This window comes from Drosophila santomea, chromosome 2L (assembly GCF_016746245.2).
Source record: "Drosophila santomea strain STO CAGO 1482 chromosome 2L, Prin_Dsan_1.1, whole genome shotgun sequence".
Taxonomy (NCBI): Eukaryota; Metazoa; Arthropoda; class Insecta; order Diptera; family Drosophilidae; genus Drosophila; species Drosophila santomea.
This window is the reverse complement of record NC_053016.2, coordinates 12,326,812-12,351,667: the sequence shown is the minus strand read 5'-3', so window position 1 is coordinate 12,351,667 and position 24,856 is coordinate 12,326,812. Positions and strand designations below refer to the sequence as shown.

The window sequence follows — 24,856 nt, the reverse complement described above, 5'->3', positions numbered from 1 at the left end:
ACTCTGTTGACGTTTTGGTAAATATACATTTATTTCATTTAATGATTTCTTGCTTTTCAACAATGTAAATATTCAGCTAACAATTTTTGCTCTCTGGTATTCATTCTGTTAACAAACCCAGTTAATTTCGAATTGCATTTAGAGTTTATCTTATTGTATTCTTTTTGAAGAGGACTACAAGTAGATTAATTGGTTTAGTACAACTAATAGATTACAACAATCGATTACTATAACTTGTCATTGCATGGTCTCAATAAAAAAGTAAAAAATGTTCTTGTTTACACAACAAACTAAGAAACAGAAGGTGAGAAACAATTCTGTCAATACTTGAATTAATGCAACTAATCTAAAAGTCTAGATCTATAGGTTTGTGTATGTATATAGTATATCTTATGCTTAGGTATATCCTTCATGAGTGTAGAATCACAGCCTTATCATCGAACTCGCAATGGAGTTCTGTTGTGTTTGAATTGTCAAGTATTTCTGTTAGGGTGATACATCTATTAGTCGCTAGTTTAAATAATCGTACACATAAATTAGCATTGTATTTTTTGCTTCTTTTTAACAATAGTCGGTTAGGTTGGGTCCAATTCTCGAGCGTTGGCTCTATAATTTTATACAAATAAATATGTAAACTATGACATGCATGCAATTGTGCAATTGCTTTCATTCTAGTGTTAAGGCAAACAGTTTAACTAAAATTCAAATAGATAACTCGGAACACTAAGCGCTTCCTGAACGAATCATTCGCTAAACAAATTATTTCAATTGCTTACTAAGTACTTTTAAGATAAGTGGATTAACTAAACTAACGCAATATTATCAATAATCGGTGTCGAAGGCCACATATTTAGAGCGAAAGCACATGTGTACAATTTTTAGGGTTTGATAGTCGTCTTCCTTATTTTAGTTGCCGCTGAGATAGCCGAAGAATTACATTTTGGCGCTCAATCAGGTAATCGTTGTTATAATCTGATTCTTAGACCCATAATCGGTGATTCTGCAAAACAGTATGAGTTTTGTTGGATTAGGTACGAATTACATTAAAGGTTTGCGCAACAATGTACAAATAAAAAGACACAAAATCAAAATAAACTAATACATGCTCAATAGGGTGTACTCAAATCGTGCAAATGAAAATGTTGCAACTTGCTTTCGAATCAAGTATTTTGTGCCTTTTTACCTATAGATTGATGATGCTGACGTGGAGCGCGACCAAGTAACTAACAAACCCTCACCTCTGCTGCGCTCGCGTTTGCTTTGCAGGATAACTTTGGTGCTGTCGTCGGGACACAACGATATACGCACTGTTGTTAGGAGCAGGCTGTAAAGAAAAGGAAATCAATAGGATGCTTAAAACGTAATTTATTTTCATACTAACCGTGGCAGAACTGCCACCACCGTGGAGAGCATTATCACTAGCCAGTGAACAGCGGAGGCAAAGCACACAAAGATGACCCAGTATGAGGACCGGACTCCGAAGCAATTCATGCACACAGAATCGTAAACGATCGCAAAGAGGTAGAAGGAACCCAGACTAAGCACTATGGATAGGACATGCAGCACAGTCTGGAAAGGGATATACGGAATTAGAATAAGCATGATGAAATTGTATATACCTTGTTAAATAAACTCACCCAGGAACGTATTTCAATGGCACAGTGCACGAGGTTGGCGAAAAGACAGGATGCCGTAATCGTCGTACCGAACTCCCAGATTCCCACATCGCTTTCCGCATAGGCGCACAGCGCCACGAAGAATATGACCAGGCTCTGATAGAGGGCATCCAGTAGTATAAGCCAGAAGTCGTGTGGTCTATAAGCTACGCCCAGTCGACCCTTAAATAGAAGGTTTCATTATAATTAATCGATGATGATACAAGCAAGTTTGTCAACTTACATTTTTGTAGAGATATGGATTTTTTAGCAGGAGATCTTCGGCCACACGCTTGTCGTACACTCCAATGGCCAATGGCGGCAGCGAGGTGAATATTAAATTATACAGCATCAAGTACATCTGATCCATCATCACTTGTCCAGAAAATCCGCAGTACAACTGGTACCAGAATATCAGAAAGACAAAGGCCTGAAATAAGGGCATATCGTTAGATTTAAGGCTTCCGTTTTATATATTCAGATCTTATTAAATACTGGGTCGAGTTATATAAATGCAGTACCATAAAACTTACAGCATTTTTATAGAAAAAGTATAAAATCATGCGGGACAATCGATCGTAGCACCAATAGCCGTGCGCCAAAAGAAGGCGCTCCAAGTAACGAAATCGTGGTAGAGTGAAATCGGCGGCCATGACAGCCTGCATGCCTTCTTGACCAGAGATTCCAACGCCGACATCTGCCATCTGGATCATGGACACATCGTTGGCGCCATCCCCGATGGCTAGGGTTCTCAGGTTGAGCTCCTCCTTAACCACTTTGACTAGGTATGCCTTCTGCAGCGGAGTGGATCGGCAGCAGAGTACCGAAGCGCACCGCTTAGCCAGCCGCAAAAAAGGCAGAATTAGTTTGGACCTGCCAGAGTAATGCAAATTATTAAGAGAACGAAGACACAAATTTTGTGAACAACTCACTTGGGATCTAGAATAAAAGTTAAGGTCTTTCCATCCACAACCAATGCGCGTTGTTTCTTTCTTATCGGCTGGCCATAGCCCAACGAGGATGTTGTCTTGTCATTCTCCATATCAGTCAGGTAGAAATTTATGGCTGTTTCAGCAGCATCGCGGGATCGTGCTGTTAACCTAAAATCACACAGAAATTCCAATTAGATACTCGAAAGTAAACAAAAAAATTATAGAAATGGTTTTAATTTAAAACTTCACTTGCCTTATGAGCTCCATTTGCTGGGTAAATAGCTTTGCTGAGTAGGCAATATTAATGGCCGTTTCGGGCTTGTCACCAGTCAGAACCCAAACTGATATACCCGCGGAAAGAAGCGATGCTATCGTCTCCGGCACTCCATCCTGTAGGCGATCTTCGATTCCTGTTGCCCCCAACAGGGTCAGATTGCTCTCCAGCTTCGCAAACGAGTCGCGTAATCTTCGTTCGCGGTTCTCCAGCGACATCTCGATTTCCTGATGCCGCGCCCACCAATCCGTATAGTCGGCAGAGTTCAGCGTCCGCTTGGCCATTACTAGGATGCGCAGACCTTCGCGGGCATAGCGATCTAGCTGTTGCTGTGTCTGCTCTCGCAATATGCCTTAAATGAATAAAATCGGTCAATGTTATTGGAACAGAAAAATGAAATATTATATGTAATGTACCTTCGGGGCTGTTATGCGAGCAGGGCACCAAGACGGGCATGATAGAGCTATCTGCGCCCTTGGTGTACAGCACAATCTCCTGAGTGCCAATCTGGCGAACCACAATTGACATGCACTTGCGACTGGAATCAAAGGGCAGAACCTTGAGTATCTCGTACTCCCTTGTGGCCTCCGCCATTGGCATGCTGACCAAAATCTGGTTGGGACTGCGATTCAGTAGGCAGCAATCATAGCTATAAGCAGCATTCACGAGTGCCAACTCATCAGGACTCTCGGCTTCGTAGAGCGGTCGCCCATCGGCGGTTCTGTAAATCGTTCCCGTATTGGATGAACTAGAAATGATAATGGCAAACTATTAAGGTGTATCTTTAAAAATACCAATAAATGATGATACTTACGGCAACTTTAATCGCTTGCCCTGAGTTTTGGCATTCAGGAAGGTCGCAATACTGGTAATCTTGGAGTTAATGACAGCCTTTGCCCTTCCGGTGGGTGAAATGCTGTTGGAAAGGGACTTGTTTTTCATGGGCGGCGATGGTGATTCAGACTCGGAATTCGGCGACGATTCAGCTGAACTGCTGATGGGCGAAAGAGTTGGCTGATGGCTCTGAGCCGGCAGCGCAAAAAGCAGATTGGGAGGTGGAGAGGGAGTCACCGATCGTGATTCAGCCAGCCGGATGTAACGATCCGCTGGGATGGACACTACTTGTTGCTGTGTCGCAGGTCCATTTAGTATAGTCGTCGTTGTGGTCGTAGTTGTGCTATTAACCAGCAACTTCTGTCGCTGCTTTCCGTGCTTTAGGTTCGCGGGGCTATTGCCCATTTGCTGCACTTCGATGATCCCACTGGCATTCATCATATCACGATGCGGCGCAGCACCCACGATAACCGTGTTGCAGATGGCCAGTACCACGAGAAATTCCTGGATGCGCTGCGCATGAGGTGTGAGATATGTTCCTTGTGTTAGTTGCGCCATGTCGCTATTCAGATTATCATTCGGAATCAGTGGCGGTGCGGGGGCACCTGGCTTAGAGTATATCTTTTCAAGCTCCGAAGGCGGATGATTGTAATCCGATCCATTGACAACGCACCGTCGAAAGATCATCTTGTTCTCCGTGAGAGTACCTGTTTTATCTGTAAATATATGCTGAATCTGGCCCAACTCCTCGGTTATGTTCATTGCACGGCATTCCGTTTGTTTGTTAGTCTCCGCATCGAATAAATCGACATTGTTGTGGATGTGATAGACCTGCAGGATCTTGCACAGTTCGATGGTCACGTAGAGGGACAGTGGAATCATCACCTGCAGGATGACGATGTACGTCCAGAAAATCCACATGCTCTCCATATTGGCAGTCAGTTTATTCGGGGGCAGATAGGGCACCGGGAAATGGGTAAACGAGCTCAACCACATTCTGCATCCAATAGCGCCAACAACGCACAGTATCAACAAAATTATCACACACCTGAAAGTTAATTAATTATTAATTATTAACATGTTTTCTTTATCTCCGCGTGTTACTTACCATATCACATCAATATTCATTTGCTGTTCCACCTGGGATCGCTTGTACCTTGGACCACTATTATTCAGCATAGACTTCGTTTCATGTCCCGCATAGACTACAATACCCTCGATATAGTCCGTATTCTGAAGTAAAAAACCAATTTTAATTAAAGAATGTGCATTGGAGTTATAATTAGAGTTAACACACCTTCAGTCTGCTCTCTCTCAGCAAAAGGCACTCGGTCGATATGGGCACACGCTCCCCAGTTGGATGTATTAAGGCCCCATGGAATCTATATAGCTTCGTGGTCGGCGCATCCGCTTCCACGCGACTAACAAACTTGCTGGGCACAAAAATGCTCTGCATCTCCTCAAAGCCACGTACAACCTGCGATGGAATGCCAAATATCAGTAGAATCACGTAGAGCAAGTGGGTTAGCTAATTGCTGGGAACTCACCTCGCGTCGCTTCAGATTCGTTTCACCGTCCAAATCGCAGGTGTCTATGTAGCACACCCCTTGGGGGTCGCTTGTCCGCAATAGCAGGATATCCGCCGGCACCGTTTCGTTGTTGGACAGGTGGACAATGTCCCCAACACGCAGCTCCTGCCATTTCACCTTCTTGTACCGCTCCGTCTCTCTGTAACAAAAAGAATTGTTGTAGATTAGCTGACAACTTTACAAAAATTATGAAGATTATATATATAAATAATAGCAGTATGTGTTAGTTATTAAGTTTTTAAAGTTAACAAAAGTCTACAAAAAAAAGCCTATATATTACGTAGGCTAGCCGGATGTGCTAACATTCTGTCTACATTATTTCTTCAAAAACATTTTTAAAGTAAATATTCGAAATGCCAAAGAATCGAGCTCCAGCTGGCTTTCAAAATGTCAACCTCTGGTCACGAAATGTCGCTCAGGCCGTCATACCTATACAGATATAAAATTTCAATGCAATATTCATGAAATGCTCGTCATAACCAAAACTCAATTATTGTCAAATGAACACATTGATGGTCCGCCACGCAAGACAATTTACATGCGAGTTAAGTTGCGCTGTTTTGGTTTGGTTTGGTCGGGTTGTGTTGGGTTTTGGCTTGTATGGCCGGGTTATTTGGTTAGTGGTTTAGGGTAGGCTAAGGTCAGGGATTGGGATAAGTGCTGCTTGGTTAATGGAGGAGGTGTGCCAAGTGGGGAGACAAGCTGTGGCCTGGCGGTCAGGGCTCGCATGTGGGTGGGTTATTAAAGTAACTAGTAAATTGCGAAAAAATGTGCCACCACTTGGCCTCGACCTTGACAAAAAGAAGATGACGCTGTGGAGGCGCCGAGTGGTTGCTGGAGTTTCCCCTGCGTCACCGAGAAAGTATTCCTCTCTGTGTGCCCATGGTTTCTTTTTTTTTGGTAAAATTTCATGGGTCACATGTCAGCTCGTTTTGGGAAACATGTAGTGGCGTCATCTTTGCCCTGCTTTGATATTTATGAAAGAGTCCGCAAAGAGAGTTTGCCATTGGGAAGGCGGAGTAGGAAGTGCAAGGACGTGGACAGGGACAGGGACAGACACAATTCCATTTCATTCAAGTTCAGTTCAAGTTCCGTCCGACGCGAAATTGTTATGGTTGGAAAATGTAATTTTTAACAGTCGCGTGTCCGACCCACTGCCCTGAACTTTCTGTCATTGTGTGGACAGTGTCCTTCCAGTGCTAGAATCCAGACTGGCATGTCCTGTACACAATTACCCTACAAAAAAATAAAATAAATAGAAAAACAGGTCGGTGGTGAAAGCTTTCGCTTTAGCCATCGTTCTAATTGGGTCATTAGCAAGATTGCACATTCTAACGCAATTTGCCCACGTCCCCTTTCAGCCCCTTTGTGACCATATAATTATATTTGTTTCTTTGTTGTGTTGTGTTGTGTTGTGTTACCATTTTTGACGACCAACTCTTGTTTCTGGCCCGGTAAATGCAATTCTCTAATTGACAGCGGCTGACGGTCTGCAAGTCATTCGTTCGGTTGACAGAACTGTGTTCCCTTATATACATACATCACGTTCAATAACATGCCATTTCGACCAGGTTCTTCAAATGTAATCGCATTTTATTAAGCACTTCCTTTGATAAGATATTGATTCGTTCACTATGAAGTGCTTTATTTTGTATGACGAAAGCGTGCTATAAACCATTATTGTTAGGGGGTTTATTAGATCAGCTAATTCCGATTTCTTGAAAATGCCTCATGTTTCGGAGAATTGTGTTTTAAAGTTAATTGAATTGAGGTCGTGTCTAATCAATCACGGGTGATAAGATTTAAAATCGACGTAAACTTATTAACTACTTGTTCAACTATCAATTCTATCTATCTATCTATTTTTAGTACCATATATAAACTACTTAATAATAAAATTCAATTTGGTTTTAATTCATTTAAGTTCAGGTTTATTTGATATCAACTCTAAATAAGATCGCATTATTCCCCATTTTATAAACGGAACTTGATCAAGTGTTCATAATTATTCGATGTTCTTTTTATGACCAGATCCATTTGTTTTGATTTTGATTTTGCTTTCCCTCTCACTTTCCTTGCAACACCAACTTCGCCAACTTCGCGCACACTTTCTCTGGCGATACATTTTATTTGGGTCAAGTGTTACTCACCCGCTGACCGCACAGCACAGCCCACGTCATTAATCATATTCCTATGGATACAAAACAAAAAAAACAAAAAAAAACCTTCAATAGCCGGATCGAGCGGAACAACAAGTGCAAGTTATAGTAAGAAGGCGACAGCTGTTGGTCTTGTAATTATCATCATTATGGGCGTTGTCTTGCGGCGCGTGACCAACTGTTGGGCAAGTGTCAAGTCCATTAACAAGCCACCAAGCCACCTAGAAACCAAGTAACCAAGCAGTGCACCCACCTCCAGGCGCGATATTCCGCTTGTATCCCTCGGGGAGGACATGCAGCCCAGCCACGCCAGGAGACACCAGTAAACACAACGCCAGAGGAGCGGATTTCGGTCTCAGTCAGACAAGTTTTTTGTGCCACCCCGTGCTTTATTGCATGTCACCTAATTGGACCCTACCCACTTTAGTCGCGGATTCATATTTACCCCTAGGGCGTCTCGGCTGTTGAATCTTTAATGCGCTTTTGGCGAAGCGCAATTACCGAGCCTGACTCGATTTATTAGGCGTTTTCCAGAAATGCTAAATTAATGCGAGTTTAACCCGACGATGAGCACGTTGATTGCTGAATTATTCGCCCCGCTTACCAAAAAAAAAAAAAGAAGCCACTTGAAATAAAAGTGAAACTCACGCAACTTCGCTAACCCAAATTGAAGTTGTGTTTTCGATTTCGTTTTGCATTTGGATTGAAGAGAATGTGGGTCGAATTGGTAACGCCCTCTAGCGGCAGTTTACTCATTCTCGCGCCTTTCTCCGCGCTTCTCACACGCCCCTCTTATAGGGTGAAGTTGGTGTATTTTCTCCCCTCAGTGTGTCAATTAAAATGGGGATGGCATCGATCTAACTCGAAAGCGAAATTACATGGGTCTCTTCAAATCGAATTTTATGATGTTCATGCCGGGCCAGAAACTACATTCAGCATAGTCATGGTGATACATACGAGCACGTATCATTCATTATTGATCTACGACCTTTTCTGTGTTGCACTTAATTAATAAAATTTAATACTCTTTATAAGAAAACCTTTTGGGGGATATGTTGAAATACTTTAAAAGCTCAACTAAGTTAGCTATTTATTTCAAACTTGATCGCATTTCTCAATAAATTATTATCAAGCATATATGCAGTGATTCATTACTACAGATAAGATAAGTGCAACGCCATCTTCATGCATGTCCAAAGAATCAGTGCACGCACTGTATGTAGGCCAATTGCGTCATGGGTTTCTATATTACCTAGTGAAGAAGATCTTCGGCAATGGGAAATTGTGTTCTCAGTGTATTGGACCGTGCATTCGATTATTTAGTGCTCCCATCTGGCCGCACTGCCTCCCTCCTGGCCTCCTTGCCATCGTATACATGGAAATTTATGTGGCCAAAGTGGGTCATGCATGTTCGTTTGAGGTAGTTATGGACCTGGAAATGTTAGGGTAATTTTCCAAAGGTTCGCATAACATGGAGACGGGCAATAGATGTGGGCAAATGCGCATGCCCCCCGCCGTTAGCGGAGTCAATAAAGTGCTGCAACATAAACAGGAACAGGGAATGGGAATGGGAATGGCCAGACAGCTATCCGCCTATATGGTAAGTTCATGTAGCGACAAGGTTGTTGTTTAAAAGGCACTTTCCGCAGACCCAATGTAAACATGTGGGGGCCGGCGATTAGTTAACTTACACATGCCAAGGCAGCCAAAAACCGACTAGCAGCCTGAACAGAGAAGCAAATTAGGCAAAAGCCAACGAAGCGTTAGCCAGGTTGTGTAAACATAACCAGAAGAACTCTGCCCGCAGGACCCTACTGCTCCCCCACTGTGCTGTCATAAATAATTCAGCATTTAATAAGCCCATATCCCCAGGAAAGCCCATCCACATCCAGATGAGCCCACGCAGATAAAGTTGGCCCAACATCGCACCATGGACTACGTACTCCACTGGTGGCGGCGAACTTGGATCTACGTAAATTAAACCATATTTACTCGCATTTGATATGCGCAGTATTGCCGTAGTTTCATTTAAGTGGACCGATAGATGTCGATATTGTTTGTATTCGCAAGGGAAAAGATTGGTGACTATTGTTCTACTTTGAAGGGAACCATCAATCATTATGTTCCTCAAAAAACAGATTATCCTTTATATACTTTCTTTTGTATATGATTGACTGCTAATGATGTTTGGGAATAAATAAACGTGAGGAAGGCCATTTCCGATCTTTAAAACCACTTTTGTGAGTACTCTTTAAATGACACCAACAGCGCGCTACATTGTTTCCATCAATGAAAAGTTTGCCCACCCACGCCATGAAGTCGGAACACTTTGAAGGTCGTCCTTGCAATGTCCGTCATGCTGGGTTTGGTTTTTCCGAGCTTTATTGCGCTGAGTTAATGCATTTAAGGCGCACCCACAAAAGGCAAAGCGACGTACCCATTTCCTCGACATCGAATGGGAGAAAAAAATAAAATAAAAGCCAAGTAAACAGAGCACGCAAGTGATTTTTATAATAAATTTTTAAAGTTGACCCATTCAAGCGAAGAAAGGGCGGTGGGTGGAAAAGAAACGCCCACTGGCGCACAGGCACTCAAACAGAAACAAAAACAAAAACAGTAACTGTAGCGGTGGCAGTGCCTCATTAACTTGACTAAGAGCCATCGCGCATGAATCAATCATGTAAACATTATTAAAGCACAAGTTGTAAGTGGTGGGTGGTGAGAGGTGGGTTGTGGATGGTGGGCGGTGGGTGTTGGGCGGTACGTAAAGCGGTTCAATGGAGCCGACAGTGCCGCTAGACGGCTGTGTACTTAACCCACCTTTGGCCCACTCCGTCGCCAAGAAATGAAAAGACAGTTTGGCCATGTAATTAGCTCGTTGCACGCAACAGAGGACTTGGGCAAATGAGAAGTTCAACTTAAGCAACATATGTGTGTGTGTGTTTTCAGCGGCCATCGCTCAATTGCCCGCCTAAATTAATTATTAATAAAGCTCTTTTCCCCGCGGCAAAGGAATGTGGCCGCAGGCGGGCAAAACTCATATGACAATTATCGGCCAGCACTGCAAGTACAGTAAGTAAGGTCAATTATTGGGAAAGGCCAGGCCAAACAAAAGTCAGTTTATTTGTCCAGCTATACCAACCAAACAAACAAAACTGACCGCAAATGAATGCCCAGTATCTCATACTCATATTTCATCTATGTAGCTATCGGCATTTGTCGGTGAAGCTATTCGAGTTGCCTCGCCTGAATGTTGAATGTAAATGTTTTTCTCCAAGTGGACTACTCAAATCGTCATTTGATATCTGGGCAGTCATATCTCTGAGATTCCTCTTGTATCTGAACAGCATTTTGCACTTGGCAATCGCTTGTTGGCGGCAAAAAAAAAAAAAGAAGAGAAAAACTGGAATTACGGATGGAAATGTTGGGATATGGAATTCAAATGGGGGGAAATATCTATTCGGTTCTGAGTGTAAATATTGTAATGGGCAATGCCCCTCGCTGATTGCGAATTGTGTTACAGTGATACAAGGCAAATAAAGTCTTCCGCTTGGCCCAGTCAAATTGAAATCAAACAATCACACTCCCTGTTTACTTGCTTTTAGTTAACAATTAACGCCATTCAAAGACCTGGTGGAATTTTAGGTAACGTTTGCGAATGGCGGCTCCAGAAAATTTAGAGCTCCAATATTTGCAAACTATGTATATCTAAATAAGTAAATAAATGTTTTACATGAGCAAGAAACAAATTTAACTTATTATTGGCTTGTAGTTCTGGTACGTGCTTATATTTCTTGGGAATTTCTGATCATGATATTATATTTAGGTATGTATGTCATTGGAACTGATCAAATATTATCTCAAGTGTTTTGATAGCTACGCGGAGAACTAGTTTAAAATGTTCCCTCGACCGTAAATAAAAGCAAAAACTTGAAGATAAATGATTAATTTTCGTTTGACATATTCTAAAAAGATAACATTTTTGGTTTTTGCGTGTGGCGATTGCTCGTTTAGTTGAATCATTAGTGAACATTTTCTTTTTCAATTGGCAGAGTTGTGAATTGCATCCATATACATACATACGTCTGAACCCAAAGCCATCACCTGGCTGACCATATATTCCCCTTAACTTGTCCCTGAGCAAAACTCTACCCTGAGCTTTGGCTTGACTTGAACTCCACTGAGTTGAAAACAAGCCACCGGATCAGTGACACTGCAAGAAAACCTCCGAAGACGGCAAACACGAATAGAAAAACTTGGACAACAGCAAACAGCAAGCTCAACTGACAATTGCAGCACGGTGTTAATGGTCTCTGGGGTTTGTTAACATGGCCATTAGACGGAGAGCCGGCTTTGCAGGGGCATCAGCATCAGCAGCAGCAGCAGCAGCAGCAGCAGGTTTTAGCCAACGCCACCGAGACTGGGAATCCGGCGGAGATAGAGATACAGCAGCAGAGTCTGTGGTTCTTGCTAGACAAACACCGCCATGTACAAGTCTCCCAGGCTGGGACTGAGATTCAAGATTGAGACCGAGTGAGTTTGAGACAGTAAACGATGATTGCCAACCGGTTTGCTTGAATGGGGAATGGAAAACCCGTTTGTCTGTTGCTGTATTTTAGCATTTTCAATGTCATGAGTTCGGGCCTTACACTGTGTAGTGCTCGTGTGTGGCAAGCAAATCTTTGAGCCTTTTACCAAACGAGCAAACAATAAACCATAGAGCAATACAACCCCGAAAAACGATGGAGATCAACGTAATGGCACAAGAACAGATACGAACCAGTAGAGCATAACCATTCAGAGGGGGATGTGATATTCGCATTTCGATCATCAACACCACCATCATCTAGGTGGCTTTAGAACCACATCCGACAGATACATTCGGTTGTACGGTTCTGCGGTCATATCGCGATTGCTTTTCAAGGTTAGCGTTCTCACAACGTGCCCCACACAAATTCTTCCCACAACCTTGATGGCCGTGTTTTAGATTTATATTTAATGCAGAGAGCTCAAAACTGAAATCAGATTCACAGAGCTCAGGCTGGTTGTGGAATATATTCATGGAGTTTCGGCGAAAGTGCACACTTGACACCTGAGAGAATCGCCAGCTGACATACCGCCCATCTCAAGTGGACACACAACAATGGAACAAACCTATTCCGGCATTTTATTGAGTTTAGCCAAAGTGCGATTGAACGGTAAAATAAGCCCATTAAATATTAATTTAGTTCTCATATATTTCAAGGCAAGTCAAGTTCAAGATCGTAAAGCAAAGTTACTTCGCATTTGGCATTAAATTTCTTAATCTCACATTTAAAACGCTACAAGTAACATTTTAGAGTGGCATTTAGTGCACTTACTTTATTACTACCATAAAAATTCAAATTTTATGGCACATGTTTCTCTCTGATTATTAATTTTGCTATTTTCATTGAAATCCCACTGCTCGAAATGCAATTACGCAAATTTAGGTTTCCAGCATTTACAAAATGCAATAAACAATCAAGCAGAAATCAGAAATCAGAAAGAAAATGTAAACTTTCATGCATGGCGAGCTGCAGTGAGTGGCAATTGCAGTTTACAGTTTCCGCTTAATTCCAGAAAAAAACTCGTATGATTCAGATTGCCAGATGCGCGAGTGTAGTGAGTGTTGCATAATGCATTACATAAGGTAAAAGTGCTACGAATGAAGATCTTCGTTTTGGTTCTGTAAGCGAAAACCTTTGACCATATAGCAGAATATGAATGGGGCGACCTCGCCTTCAGAAAGTTGCTGTGTTGTCAGTCTGTCGATTGCAGACGATGACTCTATTGCAAAGATGACTCTTTGCCGGGCATATCAATAACTCCAGCGTCACAAAAATCCTCCGGAAGTCAACGAGCGCAAATAAAGTGGATTGAATCATTGAGACATGCGACGGTCTCTGATTAGTTCAATAAATATTTGAGTCTGCTTAGATTTTTACATAATTTATTCAACACTATAATAATATGAATACATGACTCACAGCGAATCCTCCTTTTTTCTTTAGCTAGTGGTTTTTATATGTTTTTCAGTAAAACAATTTTATTAAGTAATCCCTTGACTTCCTAATTACGTATGTATCTGTGACTAATTTTATTTCTTTGTGTGTACTCAATTTGGTATTAATTAAATTCTCAGATTTTTCTCACTTCAATTTGGGTTTAATCACCCAGTTAGCACTTTAAAAACGACTCGATTCGGTTGCAATTAACACGACATTTAAAGGGAAATCGTTGCAAAAAGAAAAAAAATTAAACGAAATCAAGATATTTGCCAAAAGTGAAATATTTTCTGTTCACCTTGATCCAATAAATAGTTCACTCGTAATCACAATGATAGTACAAGATGGAGCGAAGAAATCGCGAGCAATTCACACTCTCATTCGAGTTCGCAACAATGATTTATGAATCATTCGGCGTTCACTGCACATGGTCTTGAATTCGATTCGTGGACAAAAATCGGACAGGCGTGAGATGGTCAGGGCCGTTAAACTGGAAAAGCTGCCCCCCACATCCGAAAGGTAAATATGCAAGCTAAATCCATTTCCGATAAGTAAACTCTTTGTTTGACATAAGAAAATCATTTTGGTATAAACTATTTATAAGAACTGAGTAAAAAGAGACACATTTCTTAAAAATAATTTACGTATATATATTGTACCTTATCGTACTCATTTCTTAAAAAAATGGAAATCCCTTATTAGTTATGAATTGATGTGTCACCCAAAGCAAGTTTCCCAGTTTTTTTATACCACTGTGCTGGACAAGTTACGCGAACAGTAGTGACAAACAACAAAATTGCTGTGGTTTATGAAAATTTAGCAAAGAGTGGCAAGAAAAAATAGGGAAATGCAAATATAATTAGCAACAACCATGTGTAAGTTCATTGGTCAGCACATGGAGCAAAAAATGAGGGCCTACATAGATATGCGTGTAGATACCAAAAAGTTCAGTTTTCTTGGGACCATTGTCTTTTTGTCTTTTGGCGGATTTATTGTTGCCTCATTCAAACGGGAAGCCAGCTTAACAATTGAATACCAAGTAGAGTTAAAGTCAGCGAAAAACAACAATGGATGAAAAAGATTGAGTTCGAGGCTTACAACAAGCTTATTCCAAGACAATGATATTAAAACTCCTTATATTTGGTTACATTTCTGTTTGAATAATTCAAGCATAATATGATGGATTTCAAAGAGAACCTATAGATGTTGTGGTTCATCATCAGTATGCAAATACACTCGAATTTCTTGCCGTGTAAGTACACGTGCAATGCAAGTAAATTGTCACTTGGTTGGAAAGTCTGGCAAAAGAAAGGTGGTGGCAGCTAAAAAGTATGCGTCAACCACGCGCAAATGTGGGACATAAACCCAAACACAAACTAAAACCAAAAGCCAAAGCCACAGCAGAGAGGAGAGGAGAGGCAGAAGAAAGTGGGGGGGATGGGGGGCAAAAGTTTAGTTCAAACAGTGAGGGAAAGTTTAGCCAGCGTTATTGTTGGCATGGCTGCTTCTGCTCTCCTGGCACTTTATCGATTTCTAGATCACGTTTTAAAATATATATATGTGTGTGGGTGTGTGTGTGCCAAACAAATCGCAGACGGGGCAAACAATTTCCATCAGCAACCAGTGGTCGATGGATTGGAATTGGGTTTGCTGGTTCGTTAAATGCTGTCTGTGCCGCAGGGTTTGAAATGTGGCAACTGCTTTGGTTTACTTTTCATCCCAAACACTTCTGCAAAGTTTTCCCAACGGGAAATTGACAAATTACCGGGTAGATTGTGAGCATAATGGACAAGGGTCCCATTATTCACAAAATTATTTATGCGTTTAAACTCTGGTTACTCAAATGAATGGTGCGCATTATTCAATTACTTAAATTTTCGTTGGTTGAAACTAGTTTGGTATGCAAAATCTCCTTTGCAAGTGCATTCCTTGTTTGTTTGGCCTGTATTGTATTTTCCAGTGATCTTCTAATTTATTACGAGCATTAATCAATTTAAATTTCTTTCATCAAATTTATGACTGGGACAAGGCCTCAGTTATCTAATATCTCTTCCTCCATTATTTTCATATTTTCAATAGAACAATTTTTAATCAGCTCTATGATTCAGCGATTTACTTATCACATATTTTGGACTGTGGCACATATCTAATACTCAAATATATCGTACTCTTCTTTGTCTATAATTATGAATCAGTGGATTCATTCTTAGCAGTGGTATTTGAGTGCATTGATGTACTCACCCATCGTAGACTCGGCAGGTGGTGTTGTTTATCCTCTTGTCGGACGCTCTTCTCCTCCGATCCTCGAAGAGATCCTTAACAGCAGTCACTCCCAGGACGAAGAGGACGGGTATCATGGCCACCTCCTTGCCAAACGCACTTATCTCCGGCACCCAATTCAGCAGGACAATGAAGATGAAGTACAAGTTGGCCACACGATGGAATTGCTCCAGCAGATTCTTGGGTATAAACGAGAGCAGCGTGTACTTCGTCGTCCGTATCTTGTTGCCCACAAACTGACCATTGGGATGATCCCTCTTTGGGGTCTTCGGTGGCACTGTGTGATTGGGAACCACCATGCGATAGCTCCGCTCCTCGAACTTGTCGCCGGTGTTGTAATTGCACAGGGTGAGGCGTTTCCACCACGGCGGCGCTTCCGTCCGCCGCAGTGTGTATATGGACTCGGATCGCGATGCTTGCCGCGAATGGCCACGCCCTCCGGTCGCTGAGGTGGGCGCCGAGGGTTCCCTTGCCGGTTCCTCCTTGTGACCCGGTGGCAGGATGAAATCCGTCTTGGAACCCACGCGACTGTGACCTCTGCCCGCGGGCGCACCACTGCCGGGTGGTGAGTCTGTGATCTGTCCCTGCGAAAAGGCTCGCTGGTGGCCCTTCATGGCCGACTTGATGGGTCGCCCGTTGGCGCCAACAATGGCTCCACCGCCATGGCTAATTGAGCGGGCATGACCCCGCAATGGAGCTGCCATCGCCACACCGGGTATGCCTCCACCACCTCCACCAGGTGCGCTACCTACCACCGGATTGCCGCCTGGAAAGACATACGTACGCTCCGGTTCTCCCATGGCACTCATGGCCCCCATTGTCACACCGCCCAGACCCGTGGACGTTGTCATCATCAGGCTGGTGGTGGCGGAGCCGACACTGGCATTCGGAATACCCGATGACAGTGTATCCCCGGTCAGATTGGGCGGTGCGGAGCGCTGCTGCTGCACTACTAGAAACTTTCGCCGCAAGTCTTCCGTGTTCGCTGAAGGCATCTTCGCGAGCCACAACCATCAGATTAAATTCTTCGGCCACGATCTACGCCGGATATGTGTGGATAATGTGCTCTGCGCTTTATCTCAGTTCTAATGGACTTTGGTTCCAATTGCAAACTACCAAGCGATCTTAAAGTTGATCCTAGCACCTGGTCACGAATGTTGGCGGTGATCCCTTAGTTGCAGAGGCCATGTTCTTCTGAAACGAATAAAAGTAAGTTAATAAGATATTGTTTGCAACTAAGTTGGTATATTTAATATTTGCTTATAGGATAGACAGCGTTACCCACAACTTTTTCGATACTTTAAACAAACAGCAGCAGTAAAAACAGAGCAATCGGAGCTATGAAAACCTAACGCGTCTGCTTAATTAATGCCCCAAAGTTTATCGAACCCGTCCGACGCACTGAAGCACCAAAAATATGAAAACGAAAAACAATAATAATAAGAAAAACACGCGCGTTTTGAGCTCGGCCTTGATTTAAGACTTGGGCCTTCCTCCGATAAGCCAAAAATCCAAACTGAAAACATCACGAAAAGAGCTGTGGCGAGCACAAAGAGCCACAAGGTCAAGCGTAACGCGGGTGCCGAGAAAATGGGGGCGTTTGCTACTCCAAAAGCTGCAGGTGGGTGGCACTGCGTTGTTTTCTTTGGGCTGCCCAGCTGCTTTTCAAGATTTCGATTTCTCGATCGATAGCCGCATTGACAGAAAAAAGTTCAAGGTGTTCAAGTCAACAAAAACAAAAAAAAAAAAACATTTATCACACTGGGCTTGAACTTTGATTTCTGAGCTGTCAAAAGTGTCTGACACAAGGTCAACTATAATTGGAACCTTCTTTCATATTCACATTCATATTCATATTCATATTCGCAAGTGATTGAAAAGCCAGAGTGACTGGTATCTAACATATTGTTGCGTGCAATTTCCTGTTCCTTAAATAGATTCTTAAGCTTCAGTCATCATTTTATATATTGTAGCTACTTAAATGTTTTACTCCAACTTCCGCTTGAAACGAAATATTTTGATTAGCTTGACTTCTAGAAAGGACAGTACATAACAAAGCTTAAAGTGATAATAAAGTTTTAATAAATAAAAATGTTTAATTACTTTACATTAAATGGATGTATGCCGTTCTCAAGGCCTATCTTTTCGAGCATAACTTCTTTAAAACATATTTTTCTTCAATAAAATTTATAAGAATAACGCCCAATTGGCATATAATTCAATATGAAACGAACGAATAACTAATTTGTGAAGCCATTGTGATTGGCAAACTTGCGGCAATGGCGTAATATAAATACCAAATATATACATGTGCATATATGTACATACATCCGATTGCGGTTTCTATATATGTACGTTATATTTGTGGAATACCCACAGAATATTCAGTGGGCACAAGAAAGCTAAAAATGAATTTGGCACACGACCGACTTTAGCTATACGTTCTCTTTATACGATTTAAATTAGTAAAATTCAATTTGGGCAAATCATAAATCACACGGTGAAGTAAAACTTTCTATGTTGAATTTTTTGGTATTAAATTTGTTTCACTTTTTTGCAGTTCTGCTTGTAGTGTTTTTAGTCATTTGGCTTTCATTGAGTTTTTGACATTGTCATGGCTGAGAACCATAAAAAGACGCCCCAGACAAGAATATGAAAAGAAAAAGAAAAAAAGGGAAGACAAGTGTAATAGAGAATAGAACGAAACTTTTACCATGTCTGTCTGCGACTTTTAATTTTCCTTTCTTTCCGTTTTACGAGCTACAAGAAAAGACTTTCGAGTGCCAAAACTTGATTTATTTACTGGCCAACCCGATGGGTTAAACGACCTGAAGAAGGCGGCCAGACTGATAAGTTCACTCCTGCCCCGGCGGCTAATTAGTGGAAGCCCCTTCAGTGGCCGACTTCAAAGTGCATTTGTATCTGGATGTGGCCGTATCCGTATCTGGCTTTTAGCTTTTGCGGCTGTCGATACTTCCACCGGCAGCGGCAGCGGCAATAACAAAATTGAAATTATTTTTAGCCACGCACATGCGAAATAAACCGAGGAGATAAACAATTCCATCAGGCCAAGCCCAAAACCGGGTGCGATTACCACAATCGGTACCAAAAAAGAGCAAAATAAAAACAAAAACCAAAACCAAAACCAAAGAGAAACGGGAGCATTAAGATACAGATAAAAATAAATGGCGACTCTGTCTGTAAAGTTCATTGGATTTTCAATAGCAACCAAACAGACGCCAGATGTCTAAGATGCCCATTTGTCATTGTTATTGAACTGGGGGGTGGGGGTGGGGAAAAACGATTGAAAAGCCAATTGACGAGGTGAAAAACTCACTTAAGAATCGCCCAGTAAATAATATTTCAAATGGACGGCACAGTTCGCTTTTTCATTTTAGTGCTCACTTTAGTTCATTCAATGGTCGACCTTGCATTGAAAACACATTTATGGCCTGGGCAATTATAAAATAATTATATATAAATACATATAAAGCGAGCAGGTAAACAATATGTTAAGTAATTATTATAATTCGAGGTTCATATCTTCTTATGGAAACAATGCAAAGCTTAAGCCTTTTAAATATAAAATGGTTTTCATCCAAGATTGCGAAATGAATACAAAACAATTAAAGTTCGAGACAAAAGAGTTCAAAGGTAACCAATTATTTAAAACTCAATGCGCAATATGAAATTGTTTACCAATTGTTTCACGTTGTACAATTATACAAATCTATCAAAACTTGAACTCAACCATTTGGCGAAAAGGTGAATTCGTTTACAAACACAATGCGCAGATATTTGAAAAATGTTTATTTTCAGAATGATTTATGTATTGAAGAACTTGTGGCAAAAAAATTCTAACCCATTCAAATTAAACTGTTATTTGTTTAATCAATTCTGTGCTTTGCTCTACTTGCATATTTATCGCTCGCTCTCGTCATTAAGTTAAAAGCAAAATTAATTATTTATCGGGTGCAAAAGCACTTCGGCGTCAGCTGTTGTGCCATTTTGCCAGACGAGATATTAATGTTCGTACAACGGGGCGTATAATTGATATAGCAATCCGAGTGATGAATAATTATTTCGACCGATAAGATACATACATATACAACTTCAGTAACTAATTATTGTAATTGCGCACGGCAATCGTTTGCGCTTCAAATTCTGCCTTACATTTAAAACTGCAGCTCAATAAATTATTTTGTAAGTTTCAAGTGGCTTGTGGTATAAATGTTATGAAGTCAACGAGCACGACAAATAGCACACAAATCTCCCCACAAACTATACTCTCTATAAAATCGTTCGTATGCTAATTTTGTGGACTGCTTAATTAAGGCATCTTTGTGCGACCGAACAATGGAGTTGAAAATAAATGTACGATGCTTTGGCATTTGACATGGGAATCTTCCAACACTCTGAGAATATTCACGCCAACTGGGCAAATTTCAGGCTGGGCAAAAACGAAACACCCATCTCCACAAAAAGGGGCAACAAGTTTCGCAACTAATTAGAAACTGTTGACGGGGGCGCCTCCACAGCTTGCTATTGCTATCTATTCAATTACATCGTCACCAGTTGACAGACAGGGTTAATTTTTCTGATGGCGAGGAGGTCGTGACGGCGAATCGCAGTTGGGTATTAAAAACATATTTATATACTTTAAGCAAATAGGTATGTAAGCACGAATATCTTAGGGGTATGTTAGCTTAATGTGATGAATCATTAGTAGAAAACGTTTAAAATATTACATGCTGTAGAATTTAAATTACTTATTCATTTTTTACGAAAACCCTTGTGATGATTCATTAGTAGAAACAGTTTAAAATATTACATGCTGCAGAATTTTAAATACTTATAAATTTTTTAAGAAAACTTTTGTGATTATTATTATTATTAGTAGGAACAGTTCAAATCGTTACATCTTTTTTATAAACTTAATTGCTATACATTTACGGTACCTTATCAATCCTAACTTTATTATATTATCTATACGATATATCGAGTTCACGAAGCTCAGCGCTCACGCACTCATCGCTAGCTAGACACCAACGGTGCACCTACACTTAATATACGTCTGATTAAAACTTTGACCTGAGCAAAGCGCCCGAGTCCAAATTAACATACTAATGTATTCAATTATTCGCAAACCTCCCTAATTTACCACGGTGCCAGAGATCGATTGGCTTTCGATACCAACTAAGTAAGTAATAAAACAATGGGCACCAGCCTGTTGCCACTTGCCTCCCCCTTTTACACCTGCTCAATCGCAAGACATTAAAGTTAATGGCAAAAACTTGGGTGTATAGAAAGGCGAGCAGAAAACAAGCAAAAGTACTTCGTTTTCTATGAACCAGAAAGTGCAAGGCAGTAAAACAGTCATTTTAATAATCTTAATTTTATTCTTTAAAGTAATAAATTAGTAGGTTCATACAAGAAATACTTATGAGTACGGAAAGTCAGAAGTTGCATTAATAAAAATATATTGCACGGTATGCGATAAGCAAACAGCATTATCATTGAGTTGAAGGAGATCCATTGTTTTGTGGTCAGCATAAATGCACAATTCTATAGAGATAGACACAGATGTTCTTTTTAACTTTTTCTTTGATCTTGTTTGGCAAACACATGTGATTTCCCTTTATAATATTTTTAGAATTTGTCAAAGTCTGGTGTTTGGCAATAAACAAACCTATTATATGTTTACATAACAAAGTACGTCAACTTATTTGTAAAATGGTATACTTGGGTTTTTCAAAGTAAAGTGGCGACACTCTATATTTGTCACAACAAAGAAACTGGCGAAAGATAAGAGAAACGTTATAAATTAAGTGATAACCGATAATGCGCAAATCATAATGACAGAAGGGAGTTTTACGAGCCCTATACATGCGAATTGACTATCACCAATCGCATATTTTACTATCCATTCCATAGCCGAAAACCCAATTCGCAGTCGAACCATGAGAACGCAATGTGGAATCAATTAAGTTAGGCCAGGAATAAGAATAAACATTTAGCCTGGATTGCCAGCGATTGCTACAAATGAACCAAACGTGTGACTACGCCACTTGAATGTTCACCATGTGCATAATGTCCACATAGTATATAGAGCTCTGACAGCTGACGTAGTGATAAGTGACTACGCCACTTGAATGTTCACCATGTGTATAATGTCCACATAGTATATAGAGCTCTGACAGCTGACGTAGTGATAAGAACCCATAGCAAGAAAGCCACGTACTTCGTGGACCAAGATTGCAAGTGATATTCGGGACGGAATTCGTTTATCAACACTGGCACGTGCATGTAAAGGGTATGTGGTAGTAGAGGCACTCGAGTTTTAAGTTCTTTTATGTAAATTCCCCCCGTGAATAATCCCAAAACGTTTTCAAAAAGAACCATCAGTATTTCTAACATAAAGGTAATGGGATTTAAATCTCATATATACTCGTATATACAACAGCTATTAGTGTTTGACTTAATAACTTTGATTATTACATGCACACATGTTGTGTGCCTATTATTTAGGCTAAACAACCATTAATTGAATGATCCTATTATCTGATAATAAGGCGGGTTTCAGTTTGGTTTGGGAAATTATTGGAATACGGAACTCACATTAGGCTGTTGTTCAGTACTACACTAATCAAATTGCACATGCACCTTTACTTATTGGAAATTCTATATAAAATACAATTTACTATTTGATGACTAATTGTACTATTTGAATGGCGGTAGGTGTCAACTGTTTGAGACACAAGGCAAACAGTGGGTATATTTCGGCTATAAACATCGAATGAGCACTAAGCCAACCATAATCGGCGGCGTTAAACTGTAAAAACAGGAGATAAGTCGACTGCTTCCGCTGTTTCGCTTTGTTTCTGTCTCTGATTCGTCTTTTTGCTGTTTTCGTGTGGACTGCATCGCGAATTGCGGATTGTGGACTGCGAATCGGAGTCAATTGCCTCAAGCTCTGTCTTAACGGTACCTGGAGCAAACGAGAGAGATGGAGCGTCATTGTGTGGAGGAGGGAGGAGAGTGGGGGCGTCTGAGGGAGAGAGACTAATAGATTGCATGAAGCAGAGACAAACGAGCAAACAACGCATCAACAAACAGTTAAAAGTTGTTGTTTGCTCTTTTTCTTTCTCCCTCTGCCTCTCGCTCTCCGTCTCTCAACTGCAATTAGCAAGCGAGTAACGTCAACTACCGTTGAACTCAATTGAATAGAAGACGAACGGGGAGGGGAAGTAGATGAAGAAGTATCCAAAGACGTCGCACAGTGGGTAGAAATAAAACCAGAAAAGGTCTTACAAATTAAATTAACCACACGAAATTAGAGTAACCCCCTTTTGCCCCTTACAACGTATGAAATGCCATAAAAAGTACGGCTTCGTGGAATTTTAAACATGTCCCAGGTAAGAGAAATTACTTTTTTCCCGCCAGGTAAACATCGGAAATTTTTAACAGCTGCTAGCGTCCACTGAATTGCTGATCGACAACAATGTTTTTACTTTAGTCTCAACATTTCAGTTTAACTCAGCATTAAAAACATCCATACAACTAAATTATTGTCTTATAGACTAACATTTATTAACCTTGTTTTACGTGGTTAAATACACACCATTTAGCATTTTAGAAATGTAGTTAAATGCGATGTTGTTAGAAAAAAGCACGATACACATTTCTCCTGGTTACATTAAATTTAACCATTTAAAGAATGATAATTTTCAAAATTGTTTACGCCAGAAATATACCTTTAATATATAAATTTAGATTTTATTTTTAACCGCCTGAGCGCCAAGGAAATCAAATTTTTAGCTCGAAATAGATATTACAATGTGGGGGTCTGTTTCACCCCGCATTCCACTTGCAGTTTCTGTTCCCACAGTGCACAGTGGGGCCAAGCATCTTTACTGCATTACGGTGCAATCGAATTCGAAGCCGCAGAAAAACAAAAAACAAAATTAAAACCGCGACTGTTTGAATCTGTTTGCCTTTTATCAAATGCCGGTGAGACAACGAGAGAGAGACAGAGTTTTAGAGTGAAACAGAGGGAGGAGAAGAAGCCAGAACGATCGGAGGCTGTGTGTGAAGGAGTAAGCGAGATGAATGCGGGCAGGTAAAAAACCCGTCGTATTTTTTTGGGAGGATGGGGGCCGAGGGCGGTGGACGGGGCAGTTGGTCGGTCTGCAACGCTTAACTGGTTCTTGGCAACCAACTTGTTTTTTCTGTAGATTGCCGCCGTCTGTGGCTTATTATGTTTTTTCCCTCCGACTTTTTGCCTTTGCAATTTTTAATATGGCAACTTGGTTTAAACGAAAAACTTACCCAATACAAATCGTTGACGTGGATTTATTTCCTACTTTTTCGATCAATTCAAATTCCTGCGGGTATTTTATCCTTGCCTTCGTGGGGGTTTTGTTTTATATTTTTTGTTTTAAACTATTTTTACACGGGGATGAAAACAAATTTTTAGCATGGCAACAATACGAAAATGTTGCAGCACATTCAAAGCAACAACAAGAACAACAGGGAGGTAACATATGATAACCGAGGTCAAGCAGAAAGTGTGAGCGGGACAGGAGGTTATCTTTTTTGGGTTTTTTTCTTTTTTGATTTACAATTATTAATTATTTCCCAAAGACTTTAATTCACTTGAATCACCGCATGGTAATTCCCAAACCGCTCACTTTTTTCACTTCCTTTCGTTGGGTTTTTTGCCTTTTATGAACATATTTTTTGCCACGAATTCGAGGTTTGGTTTGTTGTTGCTAAGAATTTCAATACAATTATGGCCCAAATAGCATTTTCACTTTTCCACACAAACACGCAGCCACCGCACGCACACACACTCGCACTCACACAAGTACACAGTAGTTTGGCTCCGTTTTAAATGAAAATATAATCAAACATTTACATTGCCGTGTGTTTTTGCTCCACGAAAATGTATGATTATGTATGATTAGTTTTCCTTGCTCGCTGCACGCGCGAAAATCCGACAAAACAAAGAAACAAGAAACGACGCGAAGAGAACGTAACAACCTAAATAAACCCGATACAAAAATCGCGTCCGAATCCGCTCGTCGTTTCAACCAGAATCAGCAGAA

General features: G+C 40.8%; 1 protein-coding gene across 5 annotated transcripts; it reads right to left on the bottom strand.

The window, feature by feature from the left end:
- Nucleotides 1-12: 12 nt before the first annotated feature.
- LOC120446067 (phospholipid-transporting ATPase VA) lies at nucleotides 13-24,856 on the bottom strand. 5 transcript variants are annotated; one of them, XM_039626846.2, is made up of 16 exons: nucleotides 24,612-24,856; nucleotides 24,078-24,191; nucleotides 15,711-16,943; nucleotides 5,243-5,423; nucleotides 4,993-5,172; nucleotides 4,804-4,928; nucleotides 3,676-4,743; nucleotides 3,278-3,609; nucleotides 2,841-3,213; nucleotides 2,588-2,755; nucleotides 2,189-2,528; nucleotides 1,900-2,085; nucleotides 1,638-1,838; nucleotides 1,382-1,569; nucleotides 1,184-1,324; nucleotides 13-1,000 (listed from the first exon to the last, which is right to left on the bottom strand). In XM_039626846.2, exons 3-16 carry the CDS (start codon nucleotides 16,742-16,744, stop codon nucleotides 952-954), a joined length of 4,566 nt encoding a protein of 1,521 aa, XP_039482780.1. In that variant the 5' UTR covers nucleotides 16,745-16,943; nucleotides 24,078-24,191; nucleotides 24,612-24,856; the 3' UTR covers nucleotides 13-951. The 5 variants fall into 5 exon arrangements, with proteins under 5 accessions (XP_039482780.1, XP_039482821.1, XP_039482795.1 ...); XM_039626887.2 differs by having other exon boundaries at nucleotides 1,239-1,324; XM_039626861.2 differs by having other exon boundaries at nucleotides 15,711-16,940.

Bases quoted from the DNA above. Each gene is read 5' to 3' on its own strand.
- LOC120446067 (XM_039626846.2), bottom strand. From the start codon at position 16,744: ATGCCTTCAGCGAACACGGAAGACTTGCGGCGAAAGTTTCTAGTAGTG. The intron at 2,756-2,840 runs GCAAGTGAAGTT...GTGTGATTTTAG, and splicing joins CAGCAAATGGAGCTCATAAG to GTTAACAGCACGATCCCGCG. The intron at 2,086-2,188 runs GTAAGTTTTATG...CCCTTATTTCAG, and splicing joins ACTTTTTCTATAAAAATGCT to GCCTTTGTCTTTCTGATATT.